Source organism: Camelus bactrianus, chromosome 8 (genome assembly GCF_048773025.1).
Source record: "Camelus bactrianus isolate YW-2024 breed Bactrian camel chromosome 8, ASM4877302v1, whole genome shotgun sequence".
In the NCBI taxonomy this organism is placed as follows: Eukaryota; Metazoa; Chordata; class Mammalia; order Artiodactyla; family Camelidae; genus Camelus; species Camelus bactrianus.
Window position 1 is genome coordinate 51,017,732 of NC_133546.1, and position 21,000 is coordinate 51,038,731.

Consider the following 21,000-nt stretch of genomic DNA (forward strand, 5'->3'; position numbering starts at 1 on the left):
ATTTTCAAGCAGCTCCCCAATAATTCCAATGCAACCAATTCATATTGTTGAAGAGCTTCTACATTTTAAAACATAGGAATTCAAGAGCCTCTTAATTTTGGCATAGTATTTATTCTATTAAACCGGAACTTCAAAAGAAGGAAGGTAGTTTATCTAAGGATTATAGAGTAGTCAGGGAGGCAGTTGCTAATGTTTTCCAGCATTTCCAAAGACTTGCTTGGTCATTTTGAAATGAAGTCAGTGAGTAGCAAGTTACCCAGTTGTGTGTAGCTAAGAAACATGGCATGTAACTTTGATAAAGAAAAACTTACATTCCATTCCAAGAGAGGAAATCCCTGCATACTGCTGAGACAACTTGTCTTCTTAGAAAAATACTTGAAAATGAATAAAACTCCCAACAGGCTAATCAGATAGAACAATATAAAAATGTTAAATTCTACTCTTACTTAGAAATAAATATGTCTTCCTCTTGATTTAAGAAATTTAATTATAAAATTCTAAATAAATGATTTATATGAAGAAATTAATATGAAGGTGGTATTCAGCTTGCAAAAATAATTTCAGTGCATCTTTTCCCAGTGCACATGCATTTTCCAAAATGAGACCTGCTTTAAGTAGTACCTCTAACACCAGAGAGGCTCACTAACTAAACATTCTGTTTGAACATTTATCTAAGGTGTGAATGAAGCTTTGAAAAAAATTTATTTTTAGCACTGCTTTTACTCTGGGAATTGGAATGGTAAGGAAGAACCTAAAAATCACTCCCAGAAAGCTTCACAGATTAATGCTCTGAGTACACATCATTGAACAAATATTTATTGAGTTCCTTGGCACTGGCCAAGAACCATATAAGATACCAGGGAAAAGCAAGACGTACACTACATGTGCTCTCTTGGCGATTATAGTCAAGATACTGACTTTGTGAGACTGTTCAGTGAATTTACTTGGGGCAGAGAAAAATACTAAAGCATGGCCATCAAATGCTCTGGCCAACCTGAAGTTAGCAAAGTAGAGGTTTTGTCACTAATTAGAAAAGTGGAAAAGCTGGTATTTAAGTCATTGATTTTGGCCATCAGCTTGGAGAAAAAATGACTGGGTTCTAGAGAGTTTGAAGGGTAACTCATTTAACGTCAATTTTTGAAAACTCTTCTGTTTGCATTTGTTAGAAACAGAATACTAGAAGAACACAGCTGAAATTCTAAATCCAGTTGACATTTTACTTCATTTGACATGGCTGCCATAACTCTTTCTTAAAAGTCACCCTTCCCTTGGTTTTGGAGATACCATCCTGGCCTTTTTTGGCCTCCTACTGTACAAAAATCTCCTTTATAGACCATTTCCACCTATTCATTCTGTAAAGGCTCATTTTCCTCCACCTTCTGCTGTCTTTTCTCCTTAGTCTTCACAGAAATCCTTGGGTGATTATTATCTATTCTCATGGTATTCCTCATGTTTCTCGTGTTTATATCCTGAAACCAGACCCCTCTCCTTAACTACATACCTGAATATTCAATCCTATTTGACTCATACAGATATATCAAACTCAGCTTGTTTGAGATTGAACCCATGATATTCCTACCACCATAACTCCCCCTTCCTTCTCTCCTCCCCGGCAAAAAAAAAAAAATGTCTGAGCCCTAGTTTACATACCATCAACCCAATCTATAAATGTGGAAGTCAGCTGTGATCCTCATCTCCTTCCACACCACAAATAAAAATAATCCTAGTAAGCCAGATAGATTTGATTGAATCACCTGGATTCATCCACTTTTCTCTAAATCACTACCAATGCTTTAACTGAGAACTCATCATCTCTTCATCTTCATCTCTTCACCTGGTTACTGTAACAGTCTCTTAATGTCTTTCTGCTTCAGGCCTTGCTTCCTGTGGTCCATTTCCTTTGCTACAGTCCTAGTAATCCTTATTAAACATAGCCCAAATCAAACAAGGTCTGAGAAGTAACATTGAATTTGGCAATATTGAGCTTATTTGTGACCTAAATAGCTCTTTTGGTGGAATAGTGGAGGTAAAAGCCTGATTGGACTGGAGTTTCTGCCTTAGATAGGGATCAAAAAAGCGGGGTGTTAATTGAAGAGGGCTGTGGAGTCAGCAGAGGTTTTTAAATAGGGGAGCTGCTACAGCATATTTTTAGGTTTTGGAAATCATCCAGTAGAGAAAATATTACTAATAAGGAGAGAGGGGACAGTTTAACTCCAGCAACTCTTATCACTGTATCCCCACTGAATAAATTTTCCTTGAATTAATTAATGGATGGATAAAAGTATTTTCATTGGCTGCAGTATAATATTTTTTAAATCATTGCTGAATAAAGATCTCTTCAGTTAACACATTTTTCAGATTGTTATGGGAATTGGTTAGGTTTCAGCCTTCCTTGGTTAGATTACCATTTTGGTTATTTTTTCACTCTCGTGAACCTGTGTTTCTCAAGTCTGCAGCTACCCTTATGCCCTTACACATGGTTTATTCATATGTGTCATCACTATGGATTTGTCTGATCTTTAACTTTGTGTTCATTTTTCCTGTTTTAACTTTAAAAAGTTGATACCTATTCAGAAATTTGGAGACCTCTTTTTAGCTGTTATTCTTGACTAAAGAAGATAGTGTTTGCTAGAAGAGTGAAGGAAGACAGATTTTTGAATGTTCATTGTAGGATTCCTAAATGAAATACAGGATGCAGAGTTAAGTTTGAATTTCAAAACAACAAGTAATCTTTTTTTAGTATAAATATATCTCATGTAAGTATGTCCCAAATATTGCATGGGACATATTCTACTAAAAAATTATTTGTTGTTTACCTGAAATTCAAATTTAACTCCGCAGTCTATATTTTTATTTGCTAATCTGGCAACTGTAGCTTAGAGAAAAGGGTTGTATGATTCTTAGTCTGAGAATATAAGCACAAAGATAGACCACCAGAGTTTGAGTCTTCTGAAAATGTAATTCTGATAGTATAGTCACTCATAACTCTGATGATCAAGAAGAGAGAAGCATCTTAAGAAACATGTTGTGCCTGAATATTTTTAGAAATATGAATTGAACGTGTAGAAAGAGTACACAAATCAAAGACAAATAAAAGAGAATTTATAAGACCTGTGATGATGTCTTAGAAGAAACATTAAGGTTAGCAAAAACTTTTTAAGCTACATTCAGCAGCCTGTTTTTTGGGGCAATTGCGAGCATGTTAAAAGAGAAAATAGATTTATTTAATTACTTAATCTGCTTCCTTTTTATGCTAAGGGGAACGGAGAATGGACTCTGGGTTGAAAATGGCAGAATTGATTTGGGTTAAGTGGATTTGAAGCACATTATGTGTGGCAATATTAAAAGAGTACCCAGATGTTCAAGTGTTCAGTCTGTCATGAGCCTGAGAATTTTCACTACTGTTTTCAGAACCTGTGATTTGCCAGCATTCAGTTTGATGCTTTCACAACTATTATCTCTCTTATTACAATTCTGTGTTTATTTAAATCTTAATTAAAACTTTTAATTGTGTATTACTTCAAGAATACGGAAAATTTCAGAAAAAGATATAACAAACACTAAAATACTAATTATGCAGATTTAACAGGTATTGAATTTTACCTTATTTACTTCAGTTCTTTTCTTTTAAAAAATACTGCTAATTTTTTCTTCTTTTGTCACTTCTCTCCTTTGCCCCCCCTCGCCCCCCAATCCATTACTTTGAAGCTGGTGTATATAGTTCTCATGCATGTTTCTACGTATTTCTGTGTGCCCGGATATAAACCAAGACTTAATGAGGTTGATGGAAAGAAATGGGACTTGATTAGCTTGGTGAAGAGAAAACTTAAAGTAGGATGACAGGTTACTTCAGCTATCTAGAAGTCACTCATGAAAAGAGTGCTTAAATTTGATAACTTACTGACGTTAGGCAGTACAGGTAATTTTTTTAGAGTACTTTTACGATCAGAAAGCAACATCTAGTACTTAAAGACCCAGTTATTTTATGGTCTATTCTTAATGAGAATGCTTATAAAACATTTTTAAAACAATTAAAAAAAATCATTGTTCAACCTGTACAGATGTCATTTTTTATTAAAAAATCAACAAATATTATACTTTTTACTATAAAAAGTTAACCAGCAATCTACAGAAATGACTGTATTACTATTTAAAAATTTGTTAAGGGCACATGCTTAAGACATTAGAGAAAGTGAGTTTTAAAATATGTTCCTCGGTTTTGATGCTTTTTGAAGCATGGTGTTTCAGTAGTTAAATTCTGTAAAGGTCAGAGATGTCATTGACAAAACCTGTTTTTCCTCTGAATTGCCGTATATATAATTTGCTGGTAAGAAAGGTGGCCTAGAAGTTAGAAAATAAGAAAGAATGAGAAATATGGGCCTGACCCTTTCAAAACTACCTTTCAGGTTAGGAAGCTGTGAGCAGTAGATGATGGAGTCTGATAGGGAAGTGAGAGTTCAGCTTAGAACAAGGCACAGAGCAAACACTCTTATGGACTGTATTTGTCAGAGCACGTTTCTGACTAATATAAAGGGAAAGAGAGTATCCTGTTTTTATAAGTAATTAAGTTTTTACTCCTAAGTAAATATTGAAACAAACAGTTCAGACCAGAATGTTAAATAATGGTCACAGCAACACATTCTTACAGAAAGATTAAGTGAAACATGTATTAAATGTGATAGAGTAACACAATAAAATTCTTACTATCTCTGTATTTGTTCTAATTCATAATGTCTGATGAGTTAGTAATTTACTTTTCTGACTTTTCTGTTTTTATATTTCTTGTTTACCACGTAAGTTCATTTGAGTCCTGATTTTAGTGTCTAGTTTTTTTCTACTTTAGAGAGAAGGGTGAAGATTTCTTCTGTTAACAGATATGTGCCAGCTTCTTTTACATAGTATCAATGTTAGGGCTCTTTAAGAGTTTTCTCTACTATGCTCAAAACTAAGTAAAGAGCAAAGTCATGATACCTTTGGTGGATACTTTTCTGAGTTTGGAGTGTAAAATCCTAGTTGTCTGGTTGTGAGAACGTGCGTCAGATTTCTAAAAGGTCGCCAGTTGCAGAGCTTACATGCAGGAATGTGATGGTGTGCCATGTATTTGTGACACAGAGGAACAAGTAAGTGGTTGAGGTCAGGAAAATCCTTTCTCTCTAATGGGCTAAAGCTGGTTCCAGAGCATCACTTGAATTTTGGTTTGATGTGTGAAGGTACCTCTTGAGAGGAGGTATTCATGGTTTCCATTCAAATTAATCTTCTTAGGGCCTTATTAAGGGGCGAGCACAAATTCCTTAGGTCTGTCTTTCAGAGGCCCATAGATCAGGGTGGAATGAGAATTTTGCCTTTCTCAGATAATCTGGGCCAGGACCTTTTCCACTGGAATTGCACACTGCCTGGTATGTAGTGGGTCTGCTCCATGTGTTCTCTATAGAGTAATATGTGTGCTTGTTCTTTGTGGAATGTTCTTTCTGACTATTCTTGTTCTCATCTGCTGTTGATATGTTATTTCAGCCACTTATTTTCCCAAAACATTTGAAAGAAAAACTTTTCTTATCCCTTGTTAAAAAGTACAATTATTACAACCATGGGGGTGTTCTGTAGACTTTGGTTTATAGTGATGAGCCTGTCTAGCTTTTGGATGGGAAACCTGCTGTTAATGTAAGTCAGTGGTTGGAGGGATAAGTTAGAGAAAGAATCCCGTATGTATACATTTTATTTTTAACAAGTCATTATATATTTTGATTTATATAAACAGTGTTTATGTATGTACTTAATTATGTTTCCTTTGCTTTCTCTATTCTCCATACTCCAAGTGTGTATCCTAATTTGATTGGAAACTATTCAAGGGCAGTTGATTATTGCTCAAGAATGAGTTAGGATCTAAAGTGCAGTTATTGGGTGGACATTATAAATAGTTAAAATTTCCCTTGAAAATCCTTTGGGAGGACACGAGGCTGTCACAACATACTGTCTCTCAGTATGTCATGTGCAGCCACATTTTTCCTCCAAACTTGGAGCATATCACAATATCTAAGGATGAACCAAATGAAAAACTTGACTTGTGTTTAGGGGCTGTGTTGTATACTTTTCAGAAAGCGAACTTAGTTTTAAATATTTGAGTCATGCAATGCAGCAAGATTCTTACAGTTTGATATGTATGTAGTGACTGGAACAGACTAAGGGAGTGTCATTTTCTTGTTGCTCATCCCCATTCACTCCAGAGAATGTGTTCAGTGTGTGAAATAGTGGGCAGAATCTCCAGTATTGTTTATGTCTGTCTGTACCTTATATTTTGGCCTGTTGTGTTTGATTAATTCAAATAATTACATACACCTGTGATATGACTCCACTACAGTAACCAGCTGGTAGCAATAAGATATATTATAGGTAAGGAATACAAGTTCAATACAAGTAAGTAAAGATTTTCTTTAGGAATTACCATGAAAAAAAACACCCCCTTTTGAAATGGCATAATACAGGATCGTATGTATAATATCTCTTAAGGCTGATGCTAAGTTCTTATCTTAACAGTATTAAATGTATCACAACTTGATTTTTTAAATAGATGAATTAAAATATAAATATTTCAATTTTTTTTTCAAGATATTGTTTGTGGGCATATAATTCTGTTTTAAGTATTGAAATCTTAAATTCTAGTTTTTACTCCATTCACAACCTACTCCATCTTTTCAGTGTGTTTATCCATTAACTACATTATATCATTTTTACTTTTTATTTCCCTCCTAATAATTCCCTCGTATCCATGATTACCAACAAGTAATTGCTTGGCTTTATCTCATTAGGCAATATAGTTTGTCTTTTCTGGAGCTTTTGTTATTTCTTTTTAATTAAAAATACTGTAACTATATTTCCCAAAGTTGCTATAAAGTAGTCAGGCCCTAAAAGAGTTGAGAAACACTCTGAAAAGAATATGGAATGTGAAGAATAAATCTTACAAATTTTTTGTGCTACTTCAGAATAATGTGTACTAAAATTCTAGCTCATTGATGATTGGTTGATATCATTTCATGAAGAGAAATATATTACTGTCAGATTTTTTTCCTGCCTGTTTCAGTGTTAAAAAGGGCAATTAACTTCTTCAAGACAACTTCTTTTTAAATCTGCACATATATCTAATCAACACCTAAAGAACTGTTCAGATAACCATAGGTCGGTACTTCTGGCCAACAACAACAACAGCAACAAAATTTGACTTCCAGGGTTTCAGTCTTTTAGAAATTGTGTTTGTTGTGAGAGATTTTTTGTTTTACATATTTGTCATTTAGTAGATTATACTAAATGTGGAATAAAAATTACTGAGGTAACAGTTGTTTTGTAGGTCTGTTTATCTTGATGAACATTCATTGTCCTTTTACATCAGAACTTTTAACCATGAACATTATGACCTGTCTTTAAGACCTCCTGGTTGAGAGTCTTTTCCTTTCATTTGGACCTCAAGTCCAGCACTTAATTGTTCGCATCATTTAGGCTCCACTGTACTTCTACTGTCCCTGTGTTATAAATAAGCTTAACCTCGCATCATACCAACCTTTGTTTCTTTGCCAGATTGTTGCCACTCTAAATTTATGGTTTCCAGTATGAAATGAGCTTTCATTTGGTACCTGAAAAATCCTTTTATGGTTTGCTAGTCAACTTCCTCTCATTGTTGGTGGTAAGGTCAAACTTCACCTGTCTTCAAAAATTCCATCTCATCTTCTTTTGAATAGTTTTGGCAGATCTAAAAGAAAATAGGAGTAATTTTGGCAGAACTCCCTTTTACCACATTTTTTCTCTCCCCATTCACCTTCTGCTTCCCATGTTACAAACATATCTGCACTTCCACTCATCTATTCCACCATGCTCCTCCTTCTGTCCAAGTCTTCGCTCTAGACCTATGCTTATCTCCTGCATTCTCAGAGACCCTACTCCCATAAGTTACCATTTTTCTTCTGGTTATTCAACGTTTCCCTCGTTCTCTGTGACTCTCCCTTGGTTACAGAATTGTGGTCAGCTCTCCTGTGTTTCCAAAAACTCTCAACCCCATGTATTTTGCTATTTCTTGCCTTTTTGTCTTCACCCAATTTCCTTGAAAGAATAGGTACTACCTATTTTATTTCCCCATTTTCTCCCTTTCCATTTATCCTTCAACCCACTGAAATTTGCTTTCTCCCAGCGTTTTTTGAAACTGTGTATGCTAAAGTCGTCTAAGACTGAAGAGTGGCTGAGTACACTAGACTCTGTAGCATAGCATTTAAAACTTTCTTTTCATCTGACAACTCTTTGCTGATCTCTAAGGACTCTGTCCTTGGACCTCTACTGTCTACTTTCAAGAAGCTTTTATGCCTGGATGGGGTTCATGGCATTTATGCAGCCTCTGAAATGTATTACAAAATATTTATAAGCATATATGTCTGTTTTCTTAGGGAGAGGGTCCACAGGTTTATATAAATAATTTGACTTAGAAAAATATGTTCATCCATGCTTTTAACTGTGTTGAACTGATAAGACTACATTCTGTATTTCCAGACCAGACCTTTGATTGAGATAACTTTCCAAATGATTGCTTATCTCCAGTTTAACTCCACCTTTAATCTTCTCACTACACTTAAGTCTGAGTAATTTTTCTACAGTGTGTTAAATGTTTTTATCAAGATAAAAAGTGTTTAAACTGAGACATGTTGGGTCTCTGTTTACATCTTTAGTCTTATTTCGTGAGTCTCCAAATGCACTTTTATGTAGGGGGTTTTTAAGCAATAATCTGTTATTTTAGTTTTCTACTTCATACCTTTGCCTTGGAATAACCTTTTCTTCCCCACCAGGCCAACTCATTCAAGTCCTTTGAATCTCAGCTTCCTTCCTTCTTATCTAACCTTCCTTTCCACCCTCTTAGGTGTTTCTCCCTTGTCTTCCTACAGTTACATCTTTCTAATTGTTGTACTTGTTTTTCTTCCTTTTCAGCTATACTGTTAATTTGTTATGTAGGGCAAATGCAATCATATCAAAAAATTTTTTCTTTTAATTTCTAGAGCCTTACACTGTATCTAATGTATAGTGGGCAGAATGTTTAAGTATTTAGTGATTAAGTGAATAACCAAAGACTTAAAATTTGTTTTCTCAGTTTGACCTTTATACATTTCAGATAGCCTTATCTTTGTACTGGTACAAACACAGTGAATTTTGAAGAATAGAATTCTGTAAGCCTTACTTATACCCAGTGCTTAGCAAAGTTCCTACTGGATAGGAGATACTCAAATTTTTGTGAGTAAATTATTTATAGGTGACTATCAGCAAATGAGCTGTTACAGCTTACAGTGTTGTTCATTTAACCTGAAAAAGAAAATAGATAAGAACAAATTAGAAAGTCAAGTAATGTGCTTTACTTCATTTTTTGGACAAGTACAATTCATACTGATTATTTTGATGAGCCCTCAGGGAGCTTTAATGTTTCCTGTTAGTATAGTATATAACAGTGTGACCTCATTACCAGGCCCGACTGGTAGATCTCTTCTTCAAGTTTGGGTGTGAGTAATATCTTGTTTTGTTAGGAGTTATTAAGTTTGTGAGTTAGAATGAAAAGCAATGAAAAATTATTCCCCACATTTTTTTTTTTTTTTTTTTTTTTACTCCCCACATCTTAAAGAGAGGGGCAGGACATTCGGATTACTGTGAGATGTGTCAAAATGATGAAAACAGTAGTCCCAAATACCCTATTAATTCATAAGGCTGCCTTGAGGCAGGATATTCCATGTATCATATGTCTCTTGTTCTGATGCTACATTTTGAAAGCACTAACTAGTGTGGTAAAAGGTAGGTTCTGAGACAGAAGATGTTCAGTTTAGTGTCAAGACCTTTCTTTAAAGACTTAGGACTTAATGTCAGTCATCATGAATAGAATTCTTGTCTTTGCAATCTCTCAATCTAGGTAGAGAATTTAAATTCCAATGCCCCAAGGCATCCATTGTGTGCTCTACTTCTCGATAGATGATATTAACTATGTTCCATCCGAGGGAGAATTGAGAAAAACACTCAATTCACTTTCAGTAAGACTTAATTCTCTCACACATCCTGGTTAAAAAGACTGTTGGGAAGCAGATTGTGCACCTAACTCAGGCCACTGAATTCTTAATGTGGTTAGAAATCCTTGGTCGTTATTGATTTGAAACAAAATTGAATGGTGACTTAAGAATAAAAGATACCATCTGTACGACAGTGGTTCTCAAAGTATGGTCTTTGACCTGCTGCATCACTGGAGAACTTGTTGGAAATATGAAATTCTTGTGTTCCATCTCAGTGCCATCTGATCTGCTGAATCAGAAAATTGGGGATGAAGAATAGAGAGGGGCTCAGCAATTTGAGAAGCCCTCTAGGTGGCTTTGATGCACACTAAATTTTGAGAGTCTCAGTGCCGTCCACTGACTCCTTTCATTTCTTCTTTCAGATACTTCAGAAAGAATGTTACCTAGTTTTAGAAAAATCCGGATATGATTCTCTGAATCATTTCCTTTCCAGAAGTGCTCTCCTAAATTCATTTCCAATAAGTAGTTGAAATGTAAAGTCAGCTAGCTAGGGAGTTTACTTGCAAATTGGATCATTTTACTTTTCTGATTAAAATTCTTCAGTGTGATGTGAAGAATCCAACTCCTTTTTTCCTTAGCTGCTCTGATGCCATTTCCTTACTGATTTGCAGTGCAATCATCTATGTTTTTTACTTTATCTTTTTCATTTCTGATTTCTAATTTAATTGTATTTTGCTCAGAAACTATGACCTATATAAAGGGGTCAGCAAACTAATTTGGTCATCCTGAGCTGGAGAATGGTCTATACTTTTGAAGTGTTGTTTTTTTAAAAGAAAAAAAAAAGCAAAGAACATATGGCAGAGACTGCATGTATCCTGCTATACCTAAATAAAGTATTTACTCTGTTTTTCTACAGTCAAGGTTTGTTGACCCCTCATCTATACAATACTTACTTTTTGAAAGCTGTTGAAATTTACTTTATGGCTTAGTATAGATAGGCCACTTTAAATTGTTACAAATGTATTTGGATGTATATTTTCTAGTCATTAGGTACAGATATGTGTGTGTGTATATATATACGTGTGTGTGTATGTGTGTATATATATATATATATATATATATATATATATATATATATATAGTATTTATCATATGTATATTAAGTTAAACTTTCTGATTTCATTGTTCAAGTTCCCTATTTTTTGTTGAGTTTCTTTTGTTGATTTGACCTGTCAACAGTTGATCAATTGTTGAACTTTTACTCTGATGTTGAACTTTTCACATTTTTCTGGAGGTCTGTTTGTTTTATTTTGAGATTATTTCATAAGGGCATCCAGTTTTAAAATTTTTATTCCTTTTTAGTGAGCTGTATCTTTTATTATTATGTAGAGAGGTTTTTTTCCCCTATCCCTAATAATATCTTTTGTTTTAAAGTCTATTTTGTCTGATCTGATATTTTTGATACAGCCACCAGCTACTTTTGATTTTTATTCACAGGAAGATCTTGTTCCATCCCTTGACTTTCAGTCTTTTTCCTGTTTTAGGTGTAGCTATAGTGTTTACATGATTGCTGTTTAGTAATTCAGTCTCTCAGTCTTTTGAGTGTTAATGTTAATTCATTTACATTTATTGTGAGTTTTGATGTATTTGGACTTGTTTCTCTTTGATCTACTTAATCTATACTTTGTCTATTGGTAATAGCATACGGGGTTATTTCTTCAGGTCTCTCTCTCTTTTCCAGGTCACCACTTTTCTCTTTCCTGTGTCTAATCTATTGTTTAACTCATCTGTGGATTGTTTTTAAATTTAACAACTAGATATTTTTATTTCTTAAAGTTGTATTTTCAGATTTGCCTAGTAATTTTTATCATTCATTATTTTGAAAATTTACTCTTGTTAAATGTTTCATACACTTATTTTATATCTAATTACTCTAATAAAGGAGCCAGAGATTTTTCCAAGTATTAAACTTTGTAATAATGTCAAGGATATAAGCAATCAAGAAGATCAGAAGCAGGGAGTGGTCTGAGACATTGTATATGGCCCTCTCATTCTTTTGTTCTCACAATAGACACATAATCTTTGGACCATAATAGTCAGTGAGGTATCTTAATTGAAGTTCGTGGATCTTTTAACACTGTGGGAAGTGTCTGGGATATATAACATCCCTATTTTAGAATCTGGAGTGGGATTTTATAAGCTGATACTACTATTTTGGGTTAGATAATTCTTTGTTGTGAGGAGCCTATCCTGTGCCTTATAGTATGTTTAGTAGCATCACTGGCCTCCATCCACCAGAAGACAGTAGTACCCTCCCAACTCATTAGATGTGACAGCCCAAAGTGTCACCTCATGTTGCCAGATGTCCAAGGCAGGACAGAATCATCCCTATTTGAGGACTGTCCTAGACTTGTACAGCTTATGTCACATTCTCCAGGGAGCCATGCCTTATAAACCTGTAGATTGTAGTTTTGTTATAATAAGCAATCTTAAACCAGAATATTCCCTCTAAGAATATTCACTCTAAGAATATTCCATAAATAAGAAGTCCCCAGAAAATAAACAAGGCAACAGAGAAATTAAATACTACAATAGAAAAACTAGATTTGGTGGATATTTTCAGAGCATTACACCCCCCAAAAATAGGATATACATTCTTTTCAAGTGCACATGGAACATTTTCCAGGATCGATCATGTACTTGGGCACAAAAGAAACCTCAACAATTTTAAGAAGATAGAAATTATCTCAAACATCTTTACTGACCACAATGCTATGAAACTGGAAATCAACAACAGAGAAACAAAGGAGAACAAAAGGAAAGCATGGAGATTAAACAATATGTTATTGAAAAAACAATGGATCAATGAGGAAATCAAAGCTGAAATTAAAAAATACCTTGAGACAAATGATAATGAAAGCACAACCACTCAAAACCTATGGGACACAGCAAAGGCAGTGCTAAGAGGGAAGTTTATAGCGATACAGGCCTTCCTCAAAAAAGAAGAACAATCTCAAATAAACAATTTAACCCACCACCTGAATGAATTAGAAAAAGAAGAACAAAAAGCCCCAAAAAGCAGCAGAAGGAAGGAAATAATAAAGAACTGAGAGGAATTAAATACAATAGAGATTAACAAGACCATAGAAAAAAATCAACCAAACCAAAAGCTGGTTTTTTGAAAAAGTAAATAAAATCGACAAACCTCTGGCCAAACTCACAAAGAAGAAAAAAGAGAGAGCACAAATTAGCAAAATAAGAAAGGAAAATGGAGAAATTACAACAAACAAAATAGAAATACAGAATATCATTTGAGAATATTATGAAAAACTATATGGAACCAAACTGGATAACCTAGAGGAGATGGACAAGTTTCTGGAAACATACTGTCCACCAAAACTGAATCAAGAAGAATCTGAACACTTGAACAATCCGATCACTAGAAAGGAAATAGAAATAGCAATTAAAAACCTCCCTACAAATAAAAGTCCAGGACCGGACGGCTTCACCGGGGAATTCTACCAAACATACAAAGAAGAACTCATACCAGTCCTTCTCAAACTCTTCCAGACGATTGAAAAGGAGGGATTACTCCCAAACTCATTCTATGAAGCCACCATCACCCTGATACCAAAACCAGGCAAAGACACTACAAAAAAAGAGAATTATAAGCCAATATCACTGATGAACATAGACTCCAAAATCCTCACCAAAATTTTAGCAAATAGAATCCAACAACACATAAAAAAGATTATACATCATGACCAAGTGGGGTTCATCCCAGGGACACAAGGCTGGTTCAACATACGCAAATCAATCAGTGTAATACATCACATCAACAAGAGAAAGGACAAAAACCACATGATCATCTCAATCGATGCAGAAAAAGCATTTGATAAAATTCAACACCCATTTATGATAAAAACTCTCGCCAAAGTGGGTATAGAGGGAACATATCTCAACATAATAAAAGCTATATATGACAAACCTACAGCCAGCATAGTACTCAACGGTGAAAAACTCAAAAGCTTCCCACTAAAATCTGGGGCAAGACAAGGATGCCCACTATCACCTCTCCTATTCAACATAGTCCTGGAAGTCCTAGCCACAGCAGTCAGGCAAGAGAAAGAAATAAAAGGGATCCAAATTGGAAAAGAAGAGGTAAAAGTGTCATTATATGCTGATGACATGTTACTATATATAGAAAACCCTAAAAGGTCCACACAAAAGCTACTAGAGCTGATTGAAGAATTCAGCAAGGTAGCAGGTTACAAAATTAACGTTCAAAAATCTGTTGCATTTCTTTACACTAACGATAAATCAACAGAAGAAGAAAGTAAAGAAACAATCCCCTTTAAAATAGCACCCAAAGTAATCAAATATCTGGGAATAAATCTAACCAAGGAGGTGAAAGAATTATACACAGAAAACTATAAACCATTGATGAAGGAAATTAAAGAAGACTTTAAAAAATGGAAAGATATTCCATGCTCCTGGATTGGAAGAATCAACATTGTTAAAATGGTCACACTGCCCAAGGCAATCTACAGATTTAATGCAATCCCTATCCAATTACCCAGGACATATTTCACAGAACTAGAAAAAATCATAATAAAATTCATATGGAACCATCAAAGACCTAGAATTGCCAAAGCATTACTGAAGAGAAAGAAAGAGGCTGGAGGAATAACTCTCCCAGACTTCAGACAATACTATAGAGCTACAGTCATCAAGACAGCATGGTATTGGTACCAAAACAGACATACAGACCAATGGAACAGAATAGAGAGCCCAGAAATGAACCCACAAACTTTTGGTCAACTCATCTTTGACAAAGGAGGCAAGAATATACATTGGAATAAAGACAGTCTCTTCAGCAAATGGTGTTGGGAAAACTGGACAGCAGCATGTAAAACAATGAAGCTAGAACACTCCCTTACACCATATACAAAAATCAACTCAAAATGGATTAAAGAATTAAACATAAGACAAGATACAATAAACCTCCTAGAGGAAAACATAGGCAAAACATTATCTGACATACATCTCAAAAATTTTCTCCTAGAAGAAATAAAAGCAAGAATAAACAAATGGGACCTAATGAAACTTACAAGCTTCTGCACAGCAAAGGAAACCAGAAATAAAACAAGAAGAAAACCTACGGAATGGGAGAAAATTTTTGCAAGTGAAACCGACAAAGGCTTGATCTCCAGAATATATAAGCAGCTCATACGACTCAATAAGAAAAAAATAAACAACCCAATCCAAAAATGGGCAGAAGACCTAAACAAGCAATTCTCCAAGGAAGACATACAAATGATCAAAAAGCACATGAAAAAATGCTCAATATCACTAATTATCAGAGAAATGCAAATCAAAACTACAATGAGGTATCACCTCACACCAGTCAGAATGGCCGTCATTCAAAAATCCACAAATGACAAATGCTGGAGAGGCTGTGGAGAAAGGGGAACCCTCCTACACTGCTGGTGGGAATGCAGTTTGGTGCAGCCACTATGGAAAACAGTGTGGAGATTCCTCAAAAGACTAGGAATAGACTTACCATATGACCCAGGAATCCCACTCCTGGGCTTGTATCCAGAAGGAAATCTACTTCAGGATGACACCTGCACCCCAATGTTCATAGCAGCACTATTTACAATAGCCAAAACATAGAAACAGCCTAAATGTCCATCAACAGGTGACTGGATAAAGAAGATGTGGTATATTTATACAATGGAATACTATTCAGCCATAAAAACCGACAACATAATGCCATTTGCAGCAACATGGTTGCTCCTGGAGAATGTCATTCTAAGTGAAGTAAGCCAGAAAGAGAAAGAAAAATACCATATGAGATCGCTCATATGTGGAATCTAAAAAACAAAAACAAACAAACAAACAAAAACAAAGCGTAAATAAAGGACAGAAATAGACTCACAGACAGAGAATACAGACTTGTGGTTACCAGGGGGATGGAGGGTGGGAAGGGATAGACTGGGATTTCAAAATTGTAGAATAGACTACACTGTATAGCACAGGGAAATATACACAAAATGTTATGATAACTCACAAAGAAAAAAATGTGACAATGAGTGTGTATATGTCCATGAATAACTGAAAAATTGTGCTGAACACTGGAATTTGACACAACATTGTAAAATGATTATAAATCAATAAAAAATGTTAAAAAAAAAAAAAAGAATTCCCCTCATAGTAAATATTATTACTCTGTTTGCCTAAAGATTAGTTGTTTAGTTGTTAGCATATAAGCAAGGAGATTAGATTGGAACATCTGACTTCTTTCCCCAGGAGTTCTCCCCTTCCTCAGCTGCTTGAATTATTTTCTCTCTTGTTCTTTGGTCTCCCTGTTACCACGATCTCCTTTTCTCTGTTTTTCTTCCTCTTATTATTTACCAAATAATTATTGTGTGCCAAAAATATTTCAGTACTGTTCTTTTTGCCAGGGAAGATCAGTGAAATGAAGGTCTTTATTGTCATGAAGCTTACTCTTTGTGGGGTGAGACAGTACATAAATAAGAAAATCAATAAGAGAATGTCAAAATATTAACTAGTGCCTATAAACAGAATTAAACTTTTGTTCTTCGATGGATAGTAACTGGGTAGCTACCCTGACTCAGATTATGTGGTCAAGAAAGGCCACATCTCAGGAGGTATCTTTTAAATCAAGACTTGTTTGTCAAGGAGTCAGCTCTATGAACATAGAGGAGCATAAGAAATCACTGATGAAAATGCATGTAGGTGGAAACATGCTTGGTACTTTAAGAAGAGAAAAAGCCAGTGAGACTGAAATTAAAGGATAATGTGAGATGAAATCAGCATAAAACAAAATTAGAGAAAAGACGGGCAAGTGCTTTCATCTCTTTCAATATTACTGGCTGTGGTAATATAGTATTTGATGCCTGTCCTTAAGAATCTGTAGAATTAACTTTGAAGGAATGTTATAGTAGTATCCACAAATAAGTGTTTTGTTCTGTTTTTCTTTTTTAGTCTTTTTTCTTTTTTCTTTTTTTTTTTACCCATAAGTCAGTGTGTTATAAAAAAACTACTTGGGTAGAAAATATGTCAGGAGAATTTTTCGTCTTTGGTAGTAATTGCTTTTTTAACTAATTGGTTTATTTTTTCTCTTGTACAAGCCAATTTGTTGAGTTTGATTACCTCTCCCACCTCCTCCCTACAGATAAATATCATCTTGTTTTGTTTCAGTTTCAGGTTTCTCATTGTATGGATCACTGATTGAATAATAGATGGCTTTGCCTCGTCTCACAGGAGCCTTGCGCTCCTTTTCAAATGTCACCAAGCAAGATAATTACAATGAAGAAGTGGCTGACTTACAGGTAAATGTTTTAGATGAAAACAATTATAAACATAAAATATGGGCACATTTTGACATTCTTTTTCACAGTTCTGTGTGCCTTTTATCTTGTTTGGTGTTATACCAAGAAGGGGAATGGGTATATTGATGTTTGCTGTAGAAATAGTTCTCTTAAGCACCTACGACTATATTGTCAAAGAGAACAAACAGAGCTATGATATTGAATCCCTTGTTAATTTTTCTATTCCATAGGTTTCTATCTCAGTTAATTTTGTAATTTAATCCAGTAATTAAAATTTGAGTAAATTTTTAGGTCTCTGGTAAAATTCTTATCAAATGGTCAGAAACAATGTCTGTACTAAAACATGGAAATGTGAATATTAATCTCTTAAACTGAGTAGCTGGTCTCATAATTGGCTTCTGTCTTGCCTTATAAATGGTTGTGAATGTTAGAGGCCTAAAGGCTCATAAACTATACATATGAAGGAATGAGCCATATAATATAATACATGACAGAACTGGCCCTATGCTGTTTTTTAGAAAACAGCAGTCACTTTGCTAATACCTTATTTGAATCTATTATAGAATATTAGCATCGTTTATTAGTAGGTTGGAATTTACTGCTTAAAGCCCTTATGCGATTTTACAATTAATAGATTCACTTAAAAATTGATACTAGGAAGAAAAGATATGTAATAGTCTCTAGAAATTTTTCCTCTAATGTTGATACAGAGTTTTGCTACGTACAAACAGTTAGCCTTCTTTATGTTGGGAGCTGTTTTGCAATTTCAGAACAATTAAACTAAGGATATATTCTATACAATTAATTAATACTGCTATCGTACTTGAATCATTTCCTCTCCTCATCTAACCAAGGCCCTTTTACTGGTTATTTTATGTTAGAAATACAACAGAAGATTTTAAAATTTGAGAAATGTGTAAGTACTACATGCTTATCCCATGTCATTTAATTTATTCTTGTAGGCTTTTAAATACTTTTTCCCCCCTAAGGAAAGAAAGTAGCAGATATAATGTGCCTCACTTTATTGTAATTTTTTAATCTTGGGAAATATCCAACATATACGAAAGAGAGAGAAAAGTAAAATGAACCTATGTACTTATGAGCCATTTAACAGCTTAATTCAATTTAGGACCAACTTATTTCATCTCTACATTCACCTATTTTCCTCCCCCGAAACCCAGGTTAATTAGCTCCATTTCAATTTAGAAAACTGAGAGTCAGGGAAGTAATAGTGAATTATGAAGGTAATAGGAATATCATCAGTACAACCAATAAGAAAATTACATAATAGGAATATCATCAGTACAATCAAGAAGAAAATTACAGTTTTCTGTCTGACCTGCTACTTTTCATTTGGTCAGAGGACTTCAGAAAGTTTAATCCATGGATCAAGTCCAATGATTTGAAGTAAAATTTTTTTATTGCTTTCTGTGTCAGTTCTTTTTTTTTTTTTTTTTTTTTAACTTTTTTCAGAGGGGGGAGGTAATTATGTTTATTTTTTTTTCATGAAGGTACTGGGAATTGAACCCAGGACCTCATGCATGCTAAGCATGCGCTCCACCACTGAGCTACACTGTTCCCACTGTGTCAGTTCTTGAGAATGGGAAGATTTATTCAAGAAAAAGAGTGTGTATAGATAAGAATCTCCTAGATGCCTAACCTGTCCTAGGATCATACTTAAGAAAGTGGTGATGATTTGAATATACTGAGCCCATCATAGGAATCTAATTTTTGTTAAATGCCTTTTATCAAAAAGCATGACATAAAAAGCTCTTATATACAATATAGTTAAACAAGCTATGTTAAAAACAAGCAGAAATATGAAAAAGAGGTACATGGGGTGTTACCAGTTGTTATTATCTGAATGTTAGACTTTTTTGCTTTTTACTTTCCAGTATGAAAATTATTTCATAATGAGTATTCATTATGATTAAACTGTAAAAAAAAAAAAGAAGCTTTTATTAAACATATCTTTTAAACAAATGAGATTCTTTTAAATTATATTTACATAAAGCTCCTTCTGGGAGCTGTAAATTTGGATATGAATAGATACAGTTTGAATTCTTGTGGATAGTGAGTGCCAGGTTGTATAATGTAATGCATAATATATGTAATAAATGATAGATTTGAGAAAAACCTTTAATCAATATGTCTCTGTATTATGCTGTCTGTTTCAGATGAAGCGGTCTAAACTTCATGAACAGATTGTAGGTTTGGACCTGACATGGAAGAAGATAGTAAAATTTTTGAATGAAAAACTGGAGAAGAGTGAAATGCAAAGTGTAAATGAAGACTTAAAAGATTTATTGCAGGCTGCAAAACAAATAGGTATCTTTTTTTTTTTTTTAATTTTTTTTAAAACCACGATAGTTCAAAAACAGATTCCTTTTAAACTATATAATATATAGTGAAAGGTTAAAATTTCCAGGAAAGTATTCATAATTATGAGACAGTCTCACATATCATGGAGCTTAAGATTCTGTATAGTACAGTGGCAGAAGTATACTAGTAATTATAATACAGTCAAACTTGAGGAATTTATAGAAATTCAGAGTTTGAAAACCACTGTCTTGATTGAAATAAGGATAGGGTAAATTAAAATTTTAATGTAGTTGGGAGGAACCTTAAAAGCCATGTAGCTCAGTCTCTTTTATTGACGCCTGCCTAGCACACAGCAAGGGGCAGTACTGCAGCCGAACTTTGCTTCACTTCCCACCGCACGCTAGCATTCTCATCAATTGCTTATACTTGAAGGAAGTTGTAATTAGGGATTGTAAGACTGTATGCTTACCACAGGTTACTTTCCCATAATTGAGGACAGAACGAAACAAAACAAATGACTCTTTGGTAAAATGTCTGAGTTTGTTCATTGAAATTCATCGTCTCATTTCATACTCTGATAATTAAAAATTGTAGTTAACACTACTGTAGTTCTAACTTCAAATTCAGATTTATACCTACAAAAAGTTCAGACTGATAATTCTGGCCCTGCGTGATCTGGCTTTCACCTTTCTCTTTGACCTCAAGTCATCCTTGTTTTCACTGACTGTGCTTCAGATACATGGCCTTTCTCACTTCCTCAAACTCACCAAGTTGGTGCCTATTTGGGGGTCTTTGTACATGCTCTTCCCTGTGCTGAGAATGCTTTTCTGTCCTAATCTTAGAGCAGATAGATCCTTTCTTGTCATTCTGTGCTTACCTAAAAATTATTTCTTTAATGAGGCCCTCATTGATATCCAATCTCAAGTTGTTACGCAGTCATTCTTTATGTTGTAATCCTCAGTAACATTTTCTTATAACATTTATTATTATCTGATATTATGCTTGTTTGTTTATTGCCTGTGTTTTGCTACTAAGATGTAAGTTTCATGAAAATAGCATCTTATTTTTCTTGTTCAACATACTCCATTCCAGTGCTTAGAATAATGCCTGGCATATTTTAGGCTCTTAATGAAGATTTCACTTGATAAATAAATGAAAACGTTGTCTCAGATGATTTCTTGGTTAGAAGGAAAATTGAGATCCTTCACCATATGCTGGTTGGCAGATTTCTTCCCTTCACCAACTTTGGAAGGTGTTTCTGTTGTATCTCATATACTTGAACACTTCTTTTTTATGATCATCAA

At 34.4% G+C, this 21,000-nt stretch overlaps 1 protein-coding gene across 3 annotated transcripts in view; it reads left to right on the forward strand.

Moving 5' to 3' along the window:
- The window catches only part of ASCC3 (activating signal cointegrator 1 complex subunit 3), a 301,513-nt gene that overhangs the window by 3,069 nt on the left and 277,444 nt on the right, over nt 1-21,000 (forward strand). For 2 of the 3 annotated variants that reach the window (XM_074368581.1, XM_010965191.3), the window contains exons 2-3: nt 17,244-17,374; nt 19,552-19,702. In XM_074368581.1, coding sequence (XP_074224682.1) covers nt 17,285-17,374; nt 19,552-19,702 — 241 coding nt within the window. In that variant the 5' untranslated portion in view covers nt 17,244-17,284. The remainder of the gene's footprint in view (nt 1-17,243; nt 17,375-19,551; nt 19,703-21,000) is intronic. The other variant, XM_074368580.1, reaches the window with a different exon arrangement.